We start from the raw sequence: 20,838 nt of genomic DNA on the forward strand, positions 1-20,838 counted from the left end.
GGAGGGGAGGCTGGGGGCAGGAGCCAGGCTGTTCCCAGCCCTCATATCAACAGTCTGCGTCGCCCTGTCAGTTCCCCAGAAGGCACTGCAGGGTCTCACACAGGAAGTGACCTGCTGGGCCAGGGCCATTGACAGTGAAGAAGGAAGGGCCATTATTTCAGCCGAGAGTTCAGGATCAGTGTGTTTGGCCAGGCAGAGGTAGGAGAGGGAAGGAGTAGGCATGCATTCCAGAAAGAGGTGCTTTTTCCAAAAATAGGCAAGAGAGACTGTGCTGACTGAGGTAGGACCCGGCTGGACTGTGCCCTCTAGCAGAGGTCCTCTGAACAATAGTAGTGAATAGCCAGCATGCATCGTTAGGTGTGCCACTAGGTACTTCACTTATTTAGTCTCCAACAACAACCCTAAGGAGATGGATATTTTTGTTAGCCATATTTTTTGCAGCTGAAGAAGGTTTATCTTTCTGTTTCTCAAACAGGCCGAGACCACCCATCCCTGTCTCAGGGCCTTTGCCCTGCTCTGCCCACTGCCTAGAATTCCCGCTCCCTGCCCTTCCTGTGGCTGTTCCTTCCCATGGTGCAGGCCTCAGCTCATGTGTCACTTCCTCATCCAGGGTGTCCCTGGCTTCTGTGTCTAGCCCGACTGTAAATCCGGGGAAAGGAAATCCTGGGGTAAAATACCTCTAAAAACGGAAATCAGTCAAAGGGAGAAATAAAATTTAAAACCCATTTATTGCTTATAAAACTGTAGTCTGGCCCATCTCTCTCTTTCCTACTCCAGCAGAAGCAAAACCGGCCCTCCTCCTCACCTCTCAGGTACAGATGAGCCCTCTGTTGCCCAGGTAATTACCCATTGATATGAGATGAACTTCTCTCCACCCCTGAGGAATGATGCAAATGCACTAAAGCCCATACCTCTTTCAACCTCTGAACACCTATTGATATGCAGATGTACTAAAGCCAGGCAAGGTATTCCCGACATGTTACAATTTTACTCACACCAACTCACCAACTTAGTCACATTCCTGCTTTCTTTCAAAGCACATAATGCCTCACTGGAATTCTCTCCCTGTGTTTGCTTGTTGATGTGTGCATGGTCTGACTCCCTGGGAAGAATGTAAGTCCATGAGAAATGGGTCATGTCTGTCTTGCTTAGTTCCAACTTCCAGGGCCCGGAACACCCAGCAAAGGAGGGCAGTAGAGTCACTGTTGATTGAATGGACATAATTTGTCCAATTTCCAAAAGCTAATAAGTGGAGGCAGGACTTGAATCCAGGGCTCTCTGACTCCTGGACCCCTGCTCTTAAACACGACTACACTAACCTTCCAGGCTTGAGGGGGTTGGACCTGAGATGTGAGGCTGGCATTATTAGAGGTGCCATGGGGCAGGGGCAGGCTGGACAGAAGCCTCTGGAACTGGTGCTTTAACTATGGAAGAAGGCAGGGCTACCCCCTCCAACCTCAGACCTGCAGGACGTGTGCAAGAACACGCTGTTCAAGGAATAATCACCTGCCAGGCAGACAGAAGTCAGCTGCCTCCTGTCCCCTGCTCCTAGGGCAGAGGGAAGCACCTGCCTCAGTTCCTGACTGGCTCTGAGGCCTTGGGCAGGTTGCTTCCCCTTTGGGCCTTGGGCTTCTCATTTGTAGACTGAAGAGGGCAGGTTCCAACAATGGTCCCATGGCTCCCGGTTTCTAAATAGCCTGTGCTAGTGTGTTTGTCTATGAAGCAAAGACTATGTCATATATTCTCTTACTTGGCACAGCTCTCAGCCAGCCCCAGCTGAGACTCAATAAATAGCTGATGAATGAGAACAGAACATAGTTTCTACCCATAAGGGCTTCCCTTCCAGTTGAAAGAGAAAATGGATCTTGCACACAGTACGTACTTGATAGCTGGCTATTCTGAAATGAAGACTGCTTTATTATGCACAGCAGACAATACTGCCAGAAGAAAAAGCTGAACTTTCCTGTACAGATAATGAACAAATAGGACCCTTTGTAGAGGATGGATTGTGTAATAGAGCTAAGTGTAATGGACAAAAAAGAGAAGTGTGGACAACATCTTGGCGATAAACAGAGGGGAAGTAAGGAGGGCCCTGCAGGGGCAAACAGAAAGGCGCAGCCCAGAGAGACTGTGATGGGGGCTGGCCCCGGGTACTGGAGGGGACTCAGGCTAGCTCAGGGTGGGCCAGGGGCTTCAGCTCCATGTCTGCAGGAGGCAGCTGGGAGCCACTGTGATCCCTAGAAGAAGACTGACGGATGGAGGCAGAGCGGAGCTCCAGCCTGACCACTGTTCCCGGGAGACTGAAGTATCAACGATGACCCTCTGGTGATCAGATCCAGCTTCTTACCTTAGGAATGCTGAGAACAATGGTGGGCCAGCATGGCACCTGAGCCTCATGGCCTGGCTTGGGTCCTGACTCTCTCCCACTTACTAGCTATTTGCCGTTGGGTGAGTTACTGAATCTATGCCACAGTTGCCTCATCTGTAAAATGCAAACAATAATAGTATCAACCTCATAGTGTGATTAGGAGGATCAAATTAGTATATATATATGTATATATATATACATATATATATATATGTATATATATGTATATATATAAACTTGATTTTAGATCAAAAGGAAATCTAAGGGAAAATGCCCATATTACTGAAAACACCAGCTTAGATTTGTACAGAATTCAAGAGACTCAAAGGTCAATTTTGCAACCAGCATCTCCTATAACATTTGCCTCAAAACCAAGCATTTTCTTTCTCTCCACCAGTCTCTATCTCACTTAAGAGCTAATGATTTTCTTCTCTGAAAATCAAATCCCCATGAAAACAGAAATAACTGTCCTCCTCTTTACTCATCGCAGTCTCGGGACTGGGTTTTGAGCTCCCTCTCCCCCAACCCCGTGGGTGACAGATGGTTCTACCAGAAATAAGATGTCCTCCCTCACCCCCTGCTGCAGAGATGATGGAGTTGACCCCAGGGACATCACACAGCTCTAAAGCTGGAGACATGGTTTGTTCTGAGTGGGTGCCACCAGGAAGGAAAATAGCAGAGAGCCACTTTTAGCACACAAGTTAGACAAGCAGAATCTGGCCTTTCTTCTCTGGCAGAATGCGCTGACTCGAAGCCTGCCAGGTATCACGAGACAAACGGTGCCAGGGTCCAGGCTACGCAGTGTAACAGTGTCACAGTGCATTGCTGAATCGGGGCAGGGTAGAAAATGCCACACATGGGTGGTCTGATGGCACATGTGGTTAGATGATATTGTACTTCTGACACACCTCGGCCAGTGCGTGGCCAAGGCGGTGAAGGGAACTTTCTCAGAGGTGATGGTGGGAAGAGGGCAAAGTCAGACTGTACATAGACATGTTGTTCCCCCACCCTTTCTTTTTTTAAAAATTGAAATATAGTTGATATACATTATATTAATTTCAGGTGTACAACATAGGGCTTCAGCAATTGTATACATTCCTAAATGCTCACCATGATACGTGTAGTTACCATCTGTCCCCCACCCTTTCTTAACGAAAACTTAGAAATAATCTTGCACACCCAGCAAAGAGTCAAAATACATCATTAAGTAAAGGTCTTTAATATCTTTAGCTTTCGGACCTGCCCATGCGGGGGCTGCCTTACAACGCTGCATTACCGTGTGAACATTTTCCTATTTCACACCTGGCCATTTTGAGAAAGAAAATAAAAGGCACAAAAGGAAGGAGTAAAAGAAAAGGGGAAATCGGATGATGATGATGCATAAGGCTCTTTGTGACTGAAATAAATGCCTGAAAAAGGAAGCCCTGAAGTAATGAGAAGGTATCATTTCCCCGAGCATTGCTGAGTCCGGGTCATCTGAAACCTTCAGAAGGTGTCGGTTATATGTGGTGCATTGTGCCAACTAGATTCCATGGCAATGTTCTAGGCTTTTGTGCCCTTCAGATAATGTGCCCAATTGCCTGTTTAATATACTGACAAAAGAACATCTTCTCATGCAGAGGTGCCTGATTAAGGGCTCTTAAATGAGCGAACACTTTCCAGCAAGATGTCCTAATGACTGTGGGCAGGGATGACACAGAGCTGGGGGCTTTTGGTGCTGTTCTAAGAGAGGCATTATCAGCCATGTCCCACCCAAGAGGCATGATTGGGCCCCCCTGCTCCCCAATCCACAGCAGAGCAAGTGCTGCTAATGGGGGGCCTTCCCCTGCTCTTCACTGTGCCCCAGCCCCTCCGTCAGGGCACAGCACCCACCCAAGACCACTGCTGGCAGAGGCAGGGAGCCTGGGGCCTCTGCCTCTGCAACAGCTGGATTTCATGGTGTCTGTCCACTGAGATGTTTTTTTATGGTTGGCTGAAATCTAGAGAATGTTTCTTTGTTCAGTGCATTTTTTAATAGTGTCAACATTTTAAGGTTCTTTCTTACACTGCTCTCTGCCTCGGGATGGTCTGTGCAGGGGGTCTTGACTTTGGAAGAGCAGAAACCATTTTGAGTATTTATTACTCCCCCAAGAAAAAGGAAATGTGCTAAGAGCTCTGGATGTATATTTTACAGAATACTTGCGTTTGATGGCAATGCAGAGTATTCTAATACAGTCTGTGGTGCAATGTGATGTAATGGCCTCCCCATTGCTGAGAGGGCTTGAGAAGAGCTAGTCGAATAGAAATGTTTTTAGTGTTGGATGGGAGGTTGAACTAAATGACCACTAATAGGTGCCTCCCAATCCAGAAGTCTATGACTCCCTTGGGATGGTCATACTGGAATCCTATGGGGCTGTAGGAATTGAGGGGCAGGGGACAGGGCATCCAGTTTCAGTTTTCAATCTGGAGGGTGGACAGTTGCCATGCAAAGAGGACAGTCGGAGAATGGGGACTGGCCAAATAGAGGGGGCAAAGGAGAGGGGTGAAGAGGCATCACTTAGCCAGAGCACAAAAGGGGCATGAAGACTGGCAGGGTAATTAGAAAAAACAGTGTATCCTAAGCCCTCTTGGTTATAGAGGTTGAGAGAAACTAAAGATTTACTTCTGCTAACACATACCTCCCGGTGTTCTCTACTCCCTGAAATCTCTGCCACTTTGAGCATTATGTCTACTGAGCAGTGTCTCCAGGAATCCATTGTCTAAATGAGCAAATAGCACCTGCAATAGAGGTAGTGTATCATACTAATTGAGTTTTATCTGACCGTATCTTTGTATTATATTAAGCAATCACTTTCCCTCTCAAGGCCCCAGTATCCCTACGTGCTCATGAATAACTTTTTTTATAGACTCCTTGAGATTTTTCTACATAAACAATCATGTCACCTGCACATAAAGACAATTTTAATTCATTCTTTCAAATCTGTTTGCCTTTTCTTTTACCTTGCTTTATAGCACTGGCTAGGACCTACAGTACAGTGTGAAATAAAGTGATGAAAGTTGTGAAATAAAGTGATGAAAGTTGTGACATAAAGTGATGAAAGTAGATACCCTTGTCTTGTTCCTGATCTTAAGCAAAAAGCATTTTGTCTTTTGCCATTAAAGATGATGTAAACTATAGGGTTTTTCATAGATGTCCTTTTTCAGATTGAGGAAGTTTCCTTCTATTTCTTGTTAGATGAGGATTTTTGTTAAGAATGGGTATGGAAGTTTATCAAACACCTTTTCTGCTTCTGCTGAAATGATCATATGATTTTTGCTTAAACTGTTAATATGCTGCCTTACATTAACTGAATGGTTCAAATGTTAGACTCCTCTGGCATTCAGTTAAACTACTTACAGCTCAACTTGATCTTTTTGAAACTTGTATTTAAGCTTTGTTAAGAAGGAGCCACAGCAGTCTTTACCCTCTGGCTAATAAAGCCTCACTACTAAGACAAGACTTTTCCAGGAACTCTACCCAATACCCCATCATTTTCTGAGATGTCTCTGCTTTGACTGGTGAGAATGATACCCTTCCTTCCCCTGTGCAAGCTCTCAGAGTTGTATAATATCTTCTTTCTGGCCATTCTTTTCTGCCTTGTAGAGTTTCACCCTACACAGATCATTGCTCAGCCAGACTCAAGGACATCCCTTTGAAATTCTCCAGAACCCTTTCTATGCCACTGCCTCCTCTCACATACTCTCCCTCACGAACTGCAGCCACCTCTGTCTCCCCAAACTCTGGTTTTTGCCTCCTCGTCTCAGTGAAACTGTAGGCTCTGTTTGGGTTCCCCTCCAGTGGTGCTGTCTAGAAACCACCCGCCAGGCAGCAAGCCAGGGCAATCATATCTGCACCTCGCTGGCTGGCTTCCTTTCTCCCAGGGATTAGAATGCTGCGCTGCCTGAAGTCCAGTGCCGAGACAAGTCACTGCACACGTCTGGACCACCTCTAGCTGCGTGTGGCAGGACTGCAGTTCTGCAGTGATGGCTCCCCAGGAGTAGAGGCGGATTTTACCTGCTGCATTTATTCACGCTATCACCATCCCCTTTAATGCTAGTCCCAAAGCAACTTCACCTGTTTGTTACTTTGACTGAAAGCATTTCACGTTAGACTGTCACAGAAAGGGGATTGGAGATGGACTCAGATCTTTGCTGTTCACTTGATAGCATCAGTTATAACCATTGCAGGCCTTAGTTCTAAGTCCTATAAAATGAGAGTAAGGGTTACTGACCAGCCTACCCGTCTAGTAGGTTGTGAGATAGAAACCAAATAAAGAGGATGACAACACCCACCATTCCAGCCCCCTCCACCCCACTCCCCGAGGGCGCCATCCGTCCCCACACGAGACTTCCAACTGGGCCCTACCTTCCTTCTGCTCTTGCTGAAGTTGCCTCTCCGTGGCTCCCTCATCTCTCCAACATGTTGGCCCAACCAAGTATCTGTAAAAATATTCACCAGAGCCACCTGCAAGTACTATTCTTTAATGAACTTGTAGTTGTGCTGCTCTTCTAAAGTGGTGATGAAGTGTTACATGTTTGGTGATTGAAACTGCCTCACCTTAAAAGCACGAACAACGACTTTACAGAGCGGAGTGCCAGAATTTCTGGCGCAACAGGCTAATGAACCCCTTCTTTCCCCAGGGCTACCTGGAGCCATTGGAACTCCAGGGGAAAAGGGAGACCCTGGTGAGCTGGGCTTGACCGGAAATGAGGGACCGGCGGGGCAGAAGGGTGACAAGGGAGACAAAGGGGACGCATCCAACGATGTGCTCACCACAGGTACGGCGGGCGCTGCTGCCCGGGCACTTTCCCGGGGTGAAAGGGTCTGGGAGCCAGCCTGGTTTCCAGCACAAAGGTCCCCCTGAGTCCCCTCTCCTTTTCTGCCTATGTGTCCGTCTGCTCTGCAGCCTGTGTTAGAGTTCCCTGCTCCCAAAGAGGAGAAAACTGTGAGTGGTGCCCCAAAGTTAGTGAGACCGAATCTGAGCTTGGAAAATTCAGGTCTAAATATCATGATTGGATTGAATTAGGATGAAGGAAGCATGCTTTTTCCAGATATCTATTAATTCCAGCCCAATTCACAACAAGACAAGTAAGCAAGCAACTTAAGATTCCTAAGACAGCTGGCAGAAAGCACCGGCCTTCTCTTCACAGACAAGGTAGGGCCATCCTCAGGCCCTTAACCTCAGCTGTCCGACATAGTCAGGGCAGACATGGCTGCTGATCTTTGTCTGGTTTCCAGCCTAGGTTCAAAGCAGGTATTTGGCATCCATGGGATGCAACAAACCACAGAAAGATAATCATGTGGTAGGAGAGGAGGTGACAGCAGATGGTCATGGGGGAGGAGGAGGCAGAAGAATTTTAAAAGCACGATACTTTGGAGACCATTTATATCATAAAAATATAACTATCATCCTGTTAATATAGTCAATAAACATGTTTTAAATATCAGAGAGCACCATTTACAAATTAGGGACTTGGCTACTAGCTAGGAATGTGAATATGAAAATGATTAAGACATGACTTCTGTCCTCAAGAAGCTGGTGACAGAGGTTCAGAACAGGGTCCTGGAGTCAGACTCCCATCCATCTGTTCAAAATTTATTGAGCACCTGTTATTTGCTAGGCACTGCACAGGGACCAAAGCATTGAGGAAAGATAAGATTGGGTTTACATGCTTTGTTTCATAAACAGGAAGATTTCTATGCAAAATGCATGAAATTTAGAAAGCATTTTGACAGGATCATATATATATATATATGTGAATATGCTTCAAAAATATAAGGTCTTGTTATGCTTCACTAATATGGGAAATCTACACATCCGGAATATTTCACTCCCCTATAGTACTGCTCAAGTGAGGGATGATGACAAACCATTCAGAAAAGCAACACCCTTGAGTTACCCGGTTCCAGAGACCAGGGGAGAGCTGGGCGTGTCCCCTGAACAGAGGGCAGAGAAGGCCTAGGAGGGCTGGATCCTGTCTGCCCCGCCTATAGATCTCTACGCCTTTGGAGTGGGCCTCGCCCCACCTCCTGCCTCTTGACCCCTGCTTCCCCTCTCTAGAAAGGCTGAAAAGACTTATTTGGTCTGGCGGGGAAGAGGCAGCTTAAGAGACTTTAGATCCCCAGCCAGCCCAGAACAGGAGGGTAGGCGCAAAGCGCTGAATAGCCCAGCCTGCTTTATGAGAGCTCCACCACCAGTGGCCCCTGCAAAGGGCTGTACCCACATTGACCACCTGAAGTTAGAGGGGTGGAGGGATTCCAGCTGGCGGAGCACTCGCCCAGTGACCTCAGTGGATTCTCCCAAGGCAGGACAGGGAGTAGAGACTCAATCTGCAAATGAAGAAACAGACTCAGAGGGTTGGGCCACCTGCCCAGGGTCACACAGCAGGACCCTGATTTCCTTTGCCACCCAGAGCAGTGCTTCTCAGACCTTGCAGCACATGAGGAGGCTTTAGAAAAAAACAGATGACCAACCTTCACACTATTTTGATCTAATTGATCTGGGATCGGGCCCAGAAACTGTATTAGAGCTCTTTAGGGGATTCTAACAAGCCATCAGCGTTGAGATCCGTAAACGTAGGCCAACGAAAACAGGAGGAGCTTTACAGTGGGACACAGCTGAGATGAGGCCCAGCCCTATTCTGGTTGTGACCTTGAGCAAATAAATCCCTGAACTTCCCTAAGACTCAGGCCACTGAGTGACTACTAAAGCTGTATCTCACAGAGTACTTGGGAAGTACAATGGGGAGGAGATTTATAAATTTGTAGCACAGTCCTAGAACTAGTTGGAACTCAACACCTGCTAGAGCTGTCTCTGCAACCCTGCATGGACAAGTGCTAGAATAGATAGATGAGGTGCCTGGGAAGTGGGAGCTCAGCAGCCACCCTGGGGCCGCTCATTCTCCTTTTCCCTTATGTGAAACCTGTCTTTGTTCATGGCTCTTTAATCAGTCTCTCTCTCTCCGTCTTTCCCTCTCTCTCCAGGTGCCAAAGGTGACCAAGGCCCACCTGGCCCACCTGGCCCGCCTGGGCCCCCCGGCCCTCCGGGTCCTCCAGGACCCCCTGGAAGCAGAAGGTCCAAAGGCCCTCGGCAACCAAACATGTCCAACGGCCAGTGCCCAGGTCACCAAGCCTGGTCCAGGGAGACCAGCTCTTCAGCTAGTGATCCCAAACTCCTGGGCTTAACCCAGTCTTTGCAACCAGATTTTTTTACATAGAGGCAGGAGATTTTGCTCAAAGCAAGAGTTCCCCATTGCAACATGCTCATGGGAAGCCTGAACAGTCTGCCCCAGGGTTGAGGACTGATGGCAGGTTTAGAACTGGGCCTCCCACCCCCTTCCCTCATCCATTTCTCTTCATTTATCACCAGACTGTTCTGCTTCCTTGCAAAATCCACCATCCTTCTCCCCTGAAACAGTGTTGAAGGCCAAGCTGTTCATTGTTGGAGCGTGGACATCCTGACTGATGCTGAGGAAGTGTGGGGAAGTTCAGACTGGTGAACTCCCCACAAAGACTGCCGTTCTGCCATCATCACTGACAATGTGCCAAGGGCTGATAATGTGCCAAGCACAGTGCTAGGGCTTAGGCCACTTAATTCTCACTCACAGTTACAAGACTGGAACCCAAGGAGCTAAGCAGCTTTCCCAAGGTCACTCAGTTAGAAAGTGACATGCTAGGATTCAAACCCAGGTCTACCTGACTGTAAAGGCCCTGCTCCTAGGGCTCCTGCCCTTCGGAGATGGGAATTCATGCTCTGAGACTAAGCTCACCAAGGGCAAAGAGCACCTGATCTCTGGCAGGCCAAGAGGACTTGCTTTGTGAGAGGGATGGCCATGGATTGAAAGGTCATCAGAAACCAAGGGCCATATTAATGGGAAATACTTCTAGGTGATGTTAGAACGCCTCCCCAGAGGGGCGACCTGGGACCCGCCCCTGCTGAGGCATGAGGAGGCACAGCTTGCGGGCACTTCGGGGCCAACAGGAGGGTCCTTACTGGAGCTTCTGCCACACCTGCCGTGGATTTCACCGCCCCTTTCCTAAATGGTCTTTAGTTCCCCTCGCTGCACTGTCCTTTCTGGAAGACATCTTGGCAGCACACACCCAGCTGTCAGAGTGGGCGAATCTATGCTTTCAGAGATGTCACCATCTTCCCACCCCAGTCAGTGGAGCCTGATTATAATTCAGCACTTAGTGCCTTGATAATCACAGCTGAGCCGCTCCTTCCCTGACCGGCAGCACCACCCCCTCCGTTAGCTTCGGCCCTTTGTTCAGCTTCCCTTGGAGAATGAGCTGAGCAGACCCCTCTCAGCAGAGACGGCTGACCTGAGCTTTTGTGGAATTCTAATTTGCAGAGGGCGCTGTCAGCCAGTGACAGCAGGGGCCTGGAGAAGCACCCTGCTCTGCCTAGCCCATCTGTAAGAGGCTAGCAGCAGGGGCTGGGACCCAGAGTTGTGACAACTGCTTTAAATGAGGGGCCATTATCTTCCATTCTATCTCATGGATCAGGGAAATGAGCCCTCGGTTACCAGGCATCCTGCACATGAACTTGGCCCTCTTTCCTGCTCCAATTCCATGTCTTTAGCCACCCCCTCCTCCCACAGGTAATGGGAGCCCTTTCTTCAGGCAAAGAACAGAGCTACTCTCTGCCCCTTTCTTGTTTAAAGCCCAAGTTCTTAAGCAGAAACTCAGGCAGCAGGATTGCATGTGGAGGATCATATCAGATCCCTGAGATCGCTCTCATCAGGAGCCTTTAGGGAAACACAGGCTCACCCAGCTAGAAAGACGTTCAGAGGTCATGGTGAGTCCTGTGCCCATTTTTGCTGATAAACAAACCTCTCCAGATTGTTCTGGGAGCTTCTCTAGTGATGATGCATGTGCTCCTTTCTATCTAGCAACCACGAGTGATTTGAACCCCTCGGAATTCGACTAGGCAAGTGGGCCTGGCTTTTCCCGGGAAGCCAGATTTGCCCCAGCCTGCCCCAGACCAGGGTCCTTACCTCAGCCAAGCCACTTCGTCTCATCTGCGCAGTGGCCATGATCCTTCCACCTCTTGCCCTGCTTCTGCCGCTCCAAACCTCCTCTCCACCCAAAGGCCTGAGTTATGCCCATTTGTTAAGGCGAACCATGACAAACCAGAGGATGACTTCCAGTTCAGGTGTATCCTCAAACCAACCATGAACCAAAGACCTAAGTCCCACAGGCCTGCAAGGAGAGACAGGTGGGCAGTGGGGGTGGGGACTCACACGCCCCCGGCCCAGGCTGCCTGGGACGCCTTCTCTCTGTGAGCCCTTCCTCTGAAAGTCCAGGAAGACAGGATAAAGTGGGCCACCCCACCATGGGGTCCCACCAGCTTCTCTGAAAGCGAAAATGCTTGTAGAAAAATGACACCTGTGATAGTGATACCACCTGCCCAGGGGGGCCAGGAGAGTGCCAGGAAGCCCCTCTTTCCCGCAGATTGCAGAGGGCTTGAGCAGCTGACTCAGGCCGCTTGTTGCCCTTGTTCTGACTTCCTCTTGGGATTATATTATCTCAGCAACCGTGGTCATGGAAAGCTTGCTGGGAACTCACAAAGCGGGGCAGAAAATTCGGAAGTGTAAGACTTGTTTAAGCAACCTAAGCACTAGGTGGGCCTATTGTAAGGGATGTGTATGGGACTAGAGTCTGGAATGAGGTGGAATGAGATGGGAGAAAGCACCAGTTATAAAGTTATGCAAGTCTCGTCATGCCAGCTCCTCATTGTTGTTACTGTTGTTTAGGTGAGATGTGCGCTGTACCAAATGATGACACCTTGGCTGGCAAAGCTGGTGAGAAAGGCAGTGAACGCCACTCCCCACTCACAGGTATGGAAACAAAGCAGCCTGTTTTGAAATTCAGAAACTGGAAGCCTTACTGTCATAATGGGTAGGTGAGCACCTTTCCTTTCTCTTCTGGTAGAATCCATGATTGCTTCCATCGGAAAGCCAACACAAGTATTAAAAGTCACAGAGACATTTGGGACTTGGATGAGAGAGTCGGCTAACAAGAGCGAGGAGCGCATCTGGGTGACTGAACATTTTTCAGGTACTTTCACTTGGCAGGTGGTCCAAGTCTGCTGCAATGGCTCCTTTCACCTGTTGCCTACCTTCAGCCTATTCCATTTCTGTGTGTCTGAAATCCTGGCGAATTGGCATAACAAACTGCTCTTTATTTGCAAAAACACAGGTAAGAATGCTTTCTAAAGGCAGAATGCTTTCCTTGGTTGAGCACGCTGGTGACAAGCTTTGCAGTTCAGGTCACAGGGATTTGACCAGGGCACCCCCAGTGTAGACTCACCAATTTTAGGCAAAGTTATCAAAGGAAACAAACAGCATTATGACTGATGGCCTTCTTCTGGCCATCTTTCTCAGGTATCTGTTGAGCAGAGGGCCCAGGGGAGAAGGGGAAGGCCCTCTTGCAGGCACAGTGCACCTGAGCTTGACCCCAGTCATCCTGGGTCCACACAGGGATGGTCAGGGATTGCCAGGGGTGGTAGCAGTGGCCTCACTCCAGAAGGGGTCTGGCCAGACTCCCGGGTCAGAGCAACAGCTGCACTCCACGGCTTCATTTCATTAAGTCTAAAGCGTCATCTGGTAATGACTGCGCACGGGTCCAGAGGGAAAGGACCACTGGGGACTGGCAGTGGCTGCCATGCAGTGCGGGACGAGGCAGGCAGTGACTGCCCGAGCACCCCGTACATGCTGTTTCTGGTGTGGGCCTGTCTGTCTGATAGACCACTTTGTAAACAGTGTGTGTGTGTGTGTGTGTGTGTGTGGTGGTGGAGGGGGGGGGGGTGTTATACAGGTTTCCTGGAAGGAACAAAGCCAACTGTGGTTACCATGTTTGGCAGACGGCTCAGGAATCCATAGAAGAGGACTGAACTTTGACTTTGCCAGTCCAAGACTGCAAACTAGACAAGGACCCTTGCGGGACCTCACTCTCTACTTCCCTCCTTTGAGCTTCCTCCCCCGACTCACGCCCAAGCCGTGACGGTCTCTTCCTGGCTTCCCTCCTGCAGGCATCAGGGTGAAGGAATTCAAAGACCAGCCCTCCCTGCTGAACGGCAGCTACGTGCTCATCCACCTCCCGTACTATTTCCACGGCTGCGGGCATGCTGTTCACAACAACGCTTTCTACTACCACAAAGGAGGCTCCAACACCATAGTGAGGTGAGTCTGCTGGGCCACAGCTGCCCTGCTCCGGGCCGCGCAGCGCCTCCTCACGCGGGCCAGACAGCAGCTCTTTAGTCCACCACTGGCTACGCAGGCATAAGGACTGAGGTTCCATCATCTCTGCGTCCTAGGGCCTGGCCACAGTCAGAGGTCAGTCGGGGTTTGCTGACTGGGTGAGCCACAGGACATGAAGGGTGCACCCCGTGACCCAGCCCCTGCCTGGGCTCTGCACGGCTGCTGATCCAGACACCAAGAGTGAGGGCAGAGCCGGAGGGCAGCAGGCCTAGAGGGACAAGGCTGCGGCTCTCTCAGCTGTTGAGGAAGGAAGCACCTAGAACCCAGCACCCCTTCTGGCAGGATGGTGTCACATCCTGGAAAAGGATTTCTTTTGAAGTATGTTGGGTGTGAAGAATTTCACGTCACAGCCGAGGTCACTGAAGACGTGACTGCAACGCAAAGTCAGGCGTCTCTGCCTCCCGGCTGGCCTGTCATCCTGACGGGCCCTGGTCAGGCCCTCTCCTCCTCCGCCTGCTTTCCTGAGGGGAAGGAAGGTGGTCCCCTGGGCAGACTGTGCACGGGCCGCAGCCGGGTCTCCCCGGCTCCCCACAGGACTGCTGAATTGGGCTTCATGGCTCAAGGAGAAATCACATTCTGGGCGTTGGAGACAGAAGCAGGTCATCTCAGGCCAACCAAGGGAGAAGTGAACCCATTCAGGGTCTTCCACCTTCCCACTCTGTGGCTGTGGACAAGAGCCTCCACGTCCTCAGTGACAGTGAATGTGGACAAGAGCCCGTGCCGCCCTCCAGCTGTACCCGCATCTGAAATAATTCCAGTATTATGGAAGCCGTAGTCCTGGGCATTCAAAACAAGTGACAAGGGTCTTGAGGGCTTCTTGGGTCCCTCTCTCTCCCTCCCCTCCCCCCACAGTGAGGGCAGCCTCCGCAGCCTTGTTGGCATCAGAGCGCTGGGTTAGGATGGGGGCAGGTCTCCTCATATAACAACAGTTCAACCCACCCCAAAGACACATGTCAGCATGGCCAGGAGGGCCTCGTCCTTTGCCTGTCATCCCCCCACTGCCGAACTCCCTCATCACCTCAACAGCTCCAGGCCACCTCATCTGGACAGAGCCTGTGCTAACAGAGAAAGACCACCCACCCAGCCCCTGTTCAGAAGTCAGCACCCTCATTTAATCCCGAGGCTCCCTGCTGCCATCTGTGTTACATGGGGATGGGGTGCAGGGGGCTTCTGAGGTGAATGAGCCCCAGAAAAAGGATGGCCATTCTAAAACAGAGAATCTTCTGAGGAAGCTAAGCCTGTGAAATGCACCGGTTAGGACCTGTGCCAGGCCCTGCTCTAGGCTGGCCACCGGTTGCAGGGAGGAGCTGTGTGTGGGGGTGGGGCCGGTGGAGGCGGGGAGGAGAGGCAGACAGACCAGATTTAGAGCCTTTTCTTGCTGGGAGAGATAAGTCTCCATCAAGAAACACGGCTGCTGGGTGCCAGCGCCGGACCGATGGTTCCAGTGGACCAAACGGCAGTCCCAAATTCCAGGCATTCAAAGGAAGGAGAAACTGGGGAGCTGAGATGGGCAGGCAGGGCCTTCTCAAGCCCTCCTCTAATGTGGTTTCTTTTCAAACTACTTCTTTTCAAACGGCTTGTTAATCGGCTCCACGTTTGTTATGCTCCAGCGCATATCTGCCTGGAGGGCACTCCGTTCTCATTTCTTCTGCTGCTCAATGGCGCCCTCTAGTGTTCTTATTTTCTTTTCGCCTAGTGTTCCTAAATTTTCATTCCTGCAGTTGGATACCTTTGAATCTTAATCCACTTTTGATACGGTCTAGCTTTGTAGTCTGCCAAATCAGACGGCCTCCAAGGAGCTGAGGAGATGGGATTCCATCTTGCAGCTTAATTCACCCAGCCACTTACCACTGACAAGAAAATTGACTTCACAGCCATGAGTTTGTTACATCTCTTCTCAGCTGGTGACTTTCTTAATTTAGACTGCTGTGAAATTTTTGTCTTAAAACTCCAGCATGGAGTAGAGGGAAAATCCCCAAGTTTAGAGTTTAAAACTTAAATTCATACTCTGGCTCTGCTACTTATTCATATACCTGGGCCAGTCACTTCTCCTTTATCACTTGTTAAAATTAAAGGATTGTTTTAGATCATCTTTTGAGGTCCCTTGCAGCTCTCTAAGAATCTCTGAGCAGGCATTTCATGAGGCCAGCAAGCACCAGAGGATTCACGAGGTCGAGAGAGTTTCCTGGGGTCACATGGTTTGTAGGTGGTCACTGAGCTGTAGTCACCATCCTTTACAGCCTTGCTGCTCAGAGCATTTGGGGCAGCCAGTAGAATCGGCATGCCCTGGAACTTAGAAAATGCAGAATCCCTGGCCACACCCCACTTTCATAGAGGAGACTTCAAAAAAAACACCTTTGTCCACAAAAATGGTGACTTATATTTACTTTTTATACATTTCAGATTTGAATTTGGCCAAGAAACATCACAAACTCTGAAGCTTGAAAACGCCTTTTATTTTGATCGAAAATACCTCTTTGCGAATTCCAAGACTTACTTCAGTTTAGCTGTAGATGAAAAGGGCCTTTGGATTATCTATGCTTCAAGTGTGGATGGCTCGAGCATTCTCGTGGCACAGCTGGACGAGAGGACATTCTCTGTGGCACAGCACATCAATACCACCTACCCCAAATCCAAGGCTGGCAATGCCTTCATTGCCCGAGGGATCCTCTATGTCACGGACACCAAAGATACGAGGATAACATTTGCCTTTGATTTGTTAGGAGGGAAACAGATCAATGCAAACTTTGATTTAAGAACTTCCCAGTCCGTTCTTGCCATGTTGTCATACAATATGAGAGACCAGCATTTATATTCATGGGAAGATGGCCATTTAATGCTTTATCCTGTGCAGTTTTTGTGAGCTCCCTTGAAGCAGTGATGGAATGCACTCTATTCCCATTAGTAAATTTCAGATATTCCCTGGAACAATTTATATCCCAAAGAAAACATGCCTTTAAGGGTAGCCAGATACTTAACTGTCATAATCTCATGACATGAGTATTTATTTATATGGTCAGGGAACCCCCTTGAGATTCAGACTCCTTGAGAGAAAATAGCAACAGATTGGAAGTCAAGACAGTTGAGATTTAGTGATTCCTCCACAAATCAGCTGGGCAAATTTCCTCTCCCTCTGGGGGTCCTGTTTTTTTCCCCACTGGTAATGTGAAAGGGCCAGCTAACATGACCGGGAAGATTCCCTCTTGGTAAATGCTGTGATTCTTAGCTGTTCCTGCTTTCACAATTTTCATACATTTGATCTTCAGCCACTTGCTGAGGAAATTTACCTCAGAGTTGACAGGCTCAATTCCTTGAGCAATGAATTCCTTAGTGCGGCCTTACATTTGGTAACTTGGGAAGCTGCGTGGGCCCTTTAAGGCTGCTGAGGGGCCATGTGACCCACAGTGTGTACCTGCACCTGCCACCCCAGCGCCACAGTGGCTGTTATCCTCAGCTCCTGGTAGCCAAGATTAGCAAAAGCCAGACAGCCACATGCTCAGGTTTCCTAATGAAACAGAAACAGGTTCCCGTCAATTTCTTACCCTGCTGAGATGTGGCTGTGGGTCAGAAACTGACCCCTCAGGCCACACTGGCCCCTTTTTCCACAGCTACGGATCTATAGTCAGAGTACTAAATATTGTGTGAGTGGGCATTAATCTGGCTAGAACCCTGGGAAGCATTTTGCAGTTTCCGGAAGAGAGGCACCATTTGTGGTTATTATCTATAACAAGATGGCCAACGATGGCCCTTGAGCCAAAGCCAGCCCATCCCCTGTTTTTGTGAATAAAGCATTCCTGGAACGGAGTCACACACATCTGGTTATGTGTTACAGTATGTGAGTACTTTTGCTTTACAATGGCAGAGTCGAGTCCTTGCAAGAAAGTTGAGAAGTGGCTCAGAAACCCTAAAACACTCATCCTGTGGACCTTCACAGCCAAAGCTGGCTGACTGCGACCTGGAATAGAAAGTGAGTCTGATTCTTGGAAGGGCCGATTCACCACAGCCTGTTTGTTACATTTTGTTTTGGTCCAGACTTAGAAGTGGTCATTTATATGGCTCAAGTTTTTGGAAGAAGGGAAAGATGAGAACACCATAAAATTATGTGGCCCTCCCAAAAAGCAGTTAGTGAGCTGTTCTTTCCCTAATACTGTTTTAAAGGATGTGATCTGTTCCCCCTGGATGCCAGGAGAAAATCCAGTTTAGCTTGCTCCTAAATGTGCTTAAATGCATATGTTTTTTGCCAGTTCAGTTGTTCAGACATCCTTTAGCTCTGTGCTGAGGTCCAAGCAGGGTCACTGAGAAGAGTGGAAGTCACTGGGTCCTGCAGCCAGGAATGGGACCCAGGGAAACTCTTTAAAATTTTTCATCCATTTGCCCTCACTGAATTCATGTTTGTGTTGGTGGAGAGCTTCCGGAACTTCTTCACTGGGTCCCCTCCATTCTCAGGGGCCAAGTCCTGAATGATAGCATCTTAATAGAAGCATTTTAAAACTTAGGGGATTTACAGGTTTAAATATTTAAACCTCCCCACCCCCTGAAAATACCTAGGCAACTATTAGGGACATTTTATTGTTGTGTTCTCAAAATAATGGGTATTTGAAACTTTCCCCCCACTTTTTAATTAGACTGGTTGTGTCATGTTACAACTTAAAAAATACTCTTTTCAAATTCATGTTTTATAACAAAGTAAAATAGAGTTTCATGTTCAAGATCAATGTGCCTAATGAATGCTAGTCTTCTTTTAAAGTATGTAAATATAAATATTGCTATTTATGGATACAGGGGACCTGAATATGAATATGATTTCATAGTAACAGTCATATCAGTAATAGTAATATATACAATACTAATTGTATATATGGTAGCAATCAAATGAGGTTACTGAATTAGCATATATTCCTTTTGGTATCTGAGCTATCTTGGTTGCCCTAGTTGTGGGTAAGGAATCATGTCCTCACTACTAGAGAAGCTCAAACTGGAATTTTTTTTTTCTTTTTTCTTTTTTTTTCTTTTGGCTATAGCAGGGAATAATGTAAGGACAACTGCATTTGACCAGCATTTAATGGGTAATTTTATAATATGGATGAAAGTTTGTCTTTACAAAGTGAAAAGAATTATGCTTTTATTCATTTTTTCTTGCAAATAGTACTGTCTTTAAAAAAAAGAGCTCACTGCTAAAATAGAATGTATAACCAAATATTTTTAAGTCAAGATATCTTTTTAGCAGTTTACACTGTCATTTATAACAAAGTTGCTTTAAAGCACTTTCCAAGTATCTGCACTGCTGATGTCAGAATCAAAGCAGATAATTCTCTATCTTCTTTAATCTAAAGTAGATAATTTCCACCCCACTGGCAAGTCAATAAAACCATCCCTTCCAACCTCAGAGATAAGCTGGACCCTATTTCAAAGCATTCTCTTTCAAAGTGATAATGTGTACGACTGAAGCCAGCAGGAGGTTACAGACTCAGTGCCTCATTGAGCACAGGTGTTAGGACAGAGAAAGAGCTTTTGGGGTGAGAGTTTTTAAATGAGGAGTTTGGATCTCAGGCACCTGCATGGTCTTATTTTCTTCAAGGTTGTAGGGTGAAAGGCAAATGAGACACCAAGATTCTTGTAGAGCCAGCTGTCGTTTTCCAACTGGGGAGAGAACACTTTGGTTATGACTATTTGATGCCAAAACATCTGAAGGAGAAGTGCATGACAGGGCTTTCCAGTTTCCATCCGCCGCTGTGACCTGGTGTGTCACATTATTCAAAGTCATAATTTCCAATCTGTAACCACAGATTCTGAACAATTCTGAACAAAATGAATTAGAATGACTGTCTTGTTTCTGGTTGTGCTTTATTTCTCTTTAATCTAATTAGTCAATAAAATAATCACTGCTGAACAGAGTCACATGTTGAAACAAGTGTATTGCTACTGTTACCTCATGTTAACTGACATGTAATATTTAAAAAAAAAAAACAACCAAAAACAGTGTGTGGTAGAATTATATTGGCTGTTTCTCTGCTGAATCTCTTGCAATTTGCTAGCTCCTTCTGAATACTGAAAAATCATTGATATGGATTATGTTTTTCTCTATAGGAAAATACAAAAAATATAAAACTAGTAACTAGAACTAGATACTCATAGATATAAATGCAATGACGATTTGCTGATTTACTGGCAGAGGCAAAGCAACCAAAAAAGGACATAACATTTTGGGTTAAAAGTTGCAAGAGAGAACATTTTTTAAAAACTGGATTTGTGTGAATTGAGGCAAGTCTCTTAATCCCTGAGAGCTTTTGTTTCCTATGTAAAATGTAGATAATAGTATCTACTTTTTTTTAATGTGAAATAAGAAATGCTCTGGAAATGATCCAATTCTTGATGAATTATAGTTATTACTTTTATAGTTTGTCCCTACAGGGAACCAGGGTGAGCTCATTGTTGTTATGGCCTTATGCAAGGGCTGCAGAAATGGGTCAGGGATTCAGCATCAGCAGTTTCTACCTGCTGGTCTGTTTGATTAGGTAGTTCACAATTCACGCCACCAAAAAATGGTCCTGGGTCATTCATACAACAAATTTACAATGAAACTACCCCCCAAAGAATGGAAACACACCTGTTGCCTTGACCTATAGAGCTTCCTTATAACCTTCCCTCAAAGTGTCTCAGTTACTGGGCAGCCCAGGTATTCACTGCTGATGACTTCTGTAATTAAAATACCACAAAGGAAAATGAAGGAAAGTCCACAAGTAGCAGTCTTGGCCCTTTAATTGGACTATTCAGACCTTGAAGGTGATGTTAAGATATCCATTCTTACAGCCATTCACTGTAAGATTTAAAATAAGAATGAAATTAATCTGTCATTACATTTCCCACCAAGAAATCTGCTAATATCAGGCTCAAATACTGAGCTACTTAAGGAGTGGTGGTTAAACTACTCCTAAAATGAGAAATACTAATTCTAAAATTGTTAGACTCTTGTAACCAACAATCTGACATCATCAGATGTCTCAAACTCCCTTGCCAGGGTTATAAAAGGTCAACACTGGATGGGACATTTACAGAACACCTAATCCACCACTCTCATTTTAAAGTCCAAGAAAATGAGACCAGAAACTAAGAGTAACTCACTCAACATCACAGTTTAAGTGACAGTTTAAGTTTCCTGACTTCATGACCATATTTCCCACCTCCCTCTG

General features: G+C 47.3%; 1 protein-coding gene across 1 annotated transcript in view; it reads left to right on the plus strand.

Moving 5' to 3' along the window:
- The window catches only part of GLDN (gliomedin), an 81,430-nt gene extending 61,950 nt beyond the window's left edge, over positions 1-19,480 (plus strand). Inside the window, exons 5-10 of the mRNA XM_073211854.1 lie at positions 7,028-7,165; positions 9,372-9,509; positions 12,143-12,226; positions 12,321-12,446; positions 13,420-13,570; positions 16,052-19,480. Of these exons, the coding sequence (XP_073067955.1) occupies positions 7,028-7,165; positions 9,372-9,509; positions 12,143-12,226; positions 12,321-12,446; positions 13,420-13,570; positions 16,052-16,511 (1,097 nt within the window). The 3' untranslated portion in view covers positions 16,512-19,480. The remainder of the gene's footprint in view (positions 1-7,027; positions 7,166-9,371; positions 9,510-12,142; positions 12,227-12,320; positions 12,447-13,419; positions 13,571-16,051) is intronic.
- The last annotated feature ends 1,358 nt before the right edge of the window (positions 19,481-20,838 follow it).

Source organism: Manis javanica, chromosome 8 (assembly GCF_040802235.1).
Source record: "Manis javanica isolate MJ-LG chromosome 8, MJ_LKY, whole genome shotgun sequence".
Classification (NCBI taxonomy): Eukaryota; Metazoa; Chordata; class Mammalia; order Pholidota; family Manidae; genus Manis; species Manis javanica.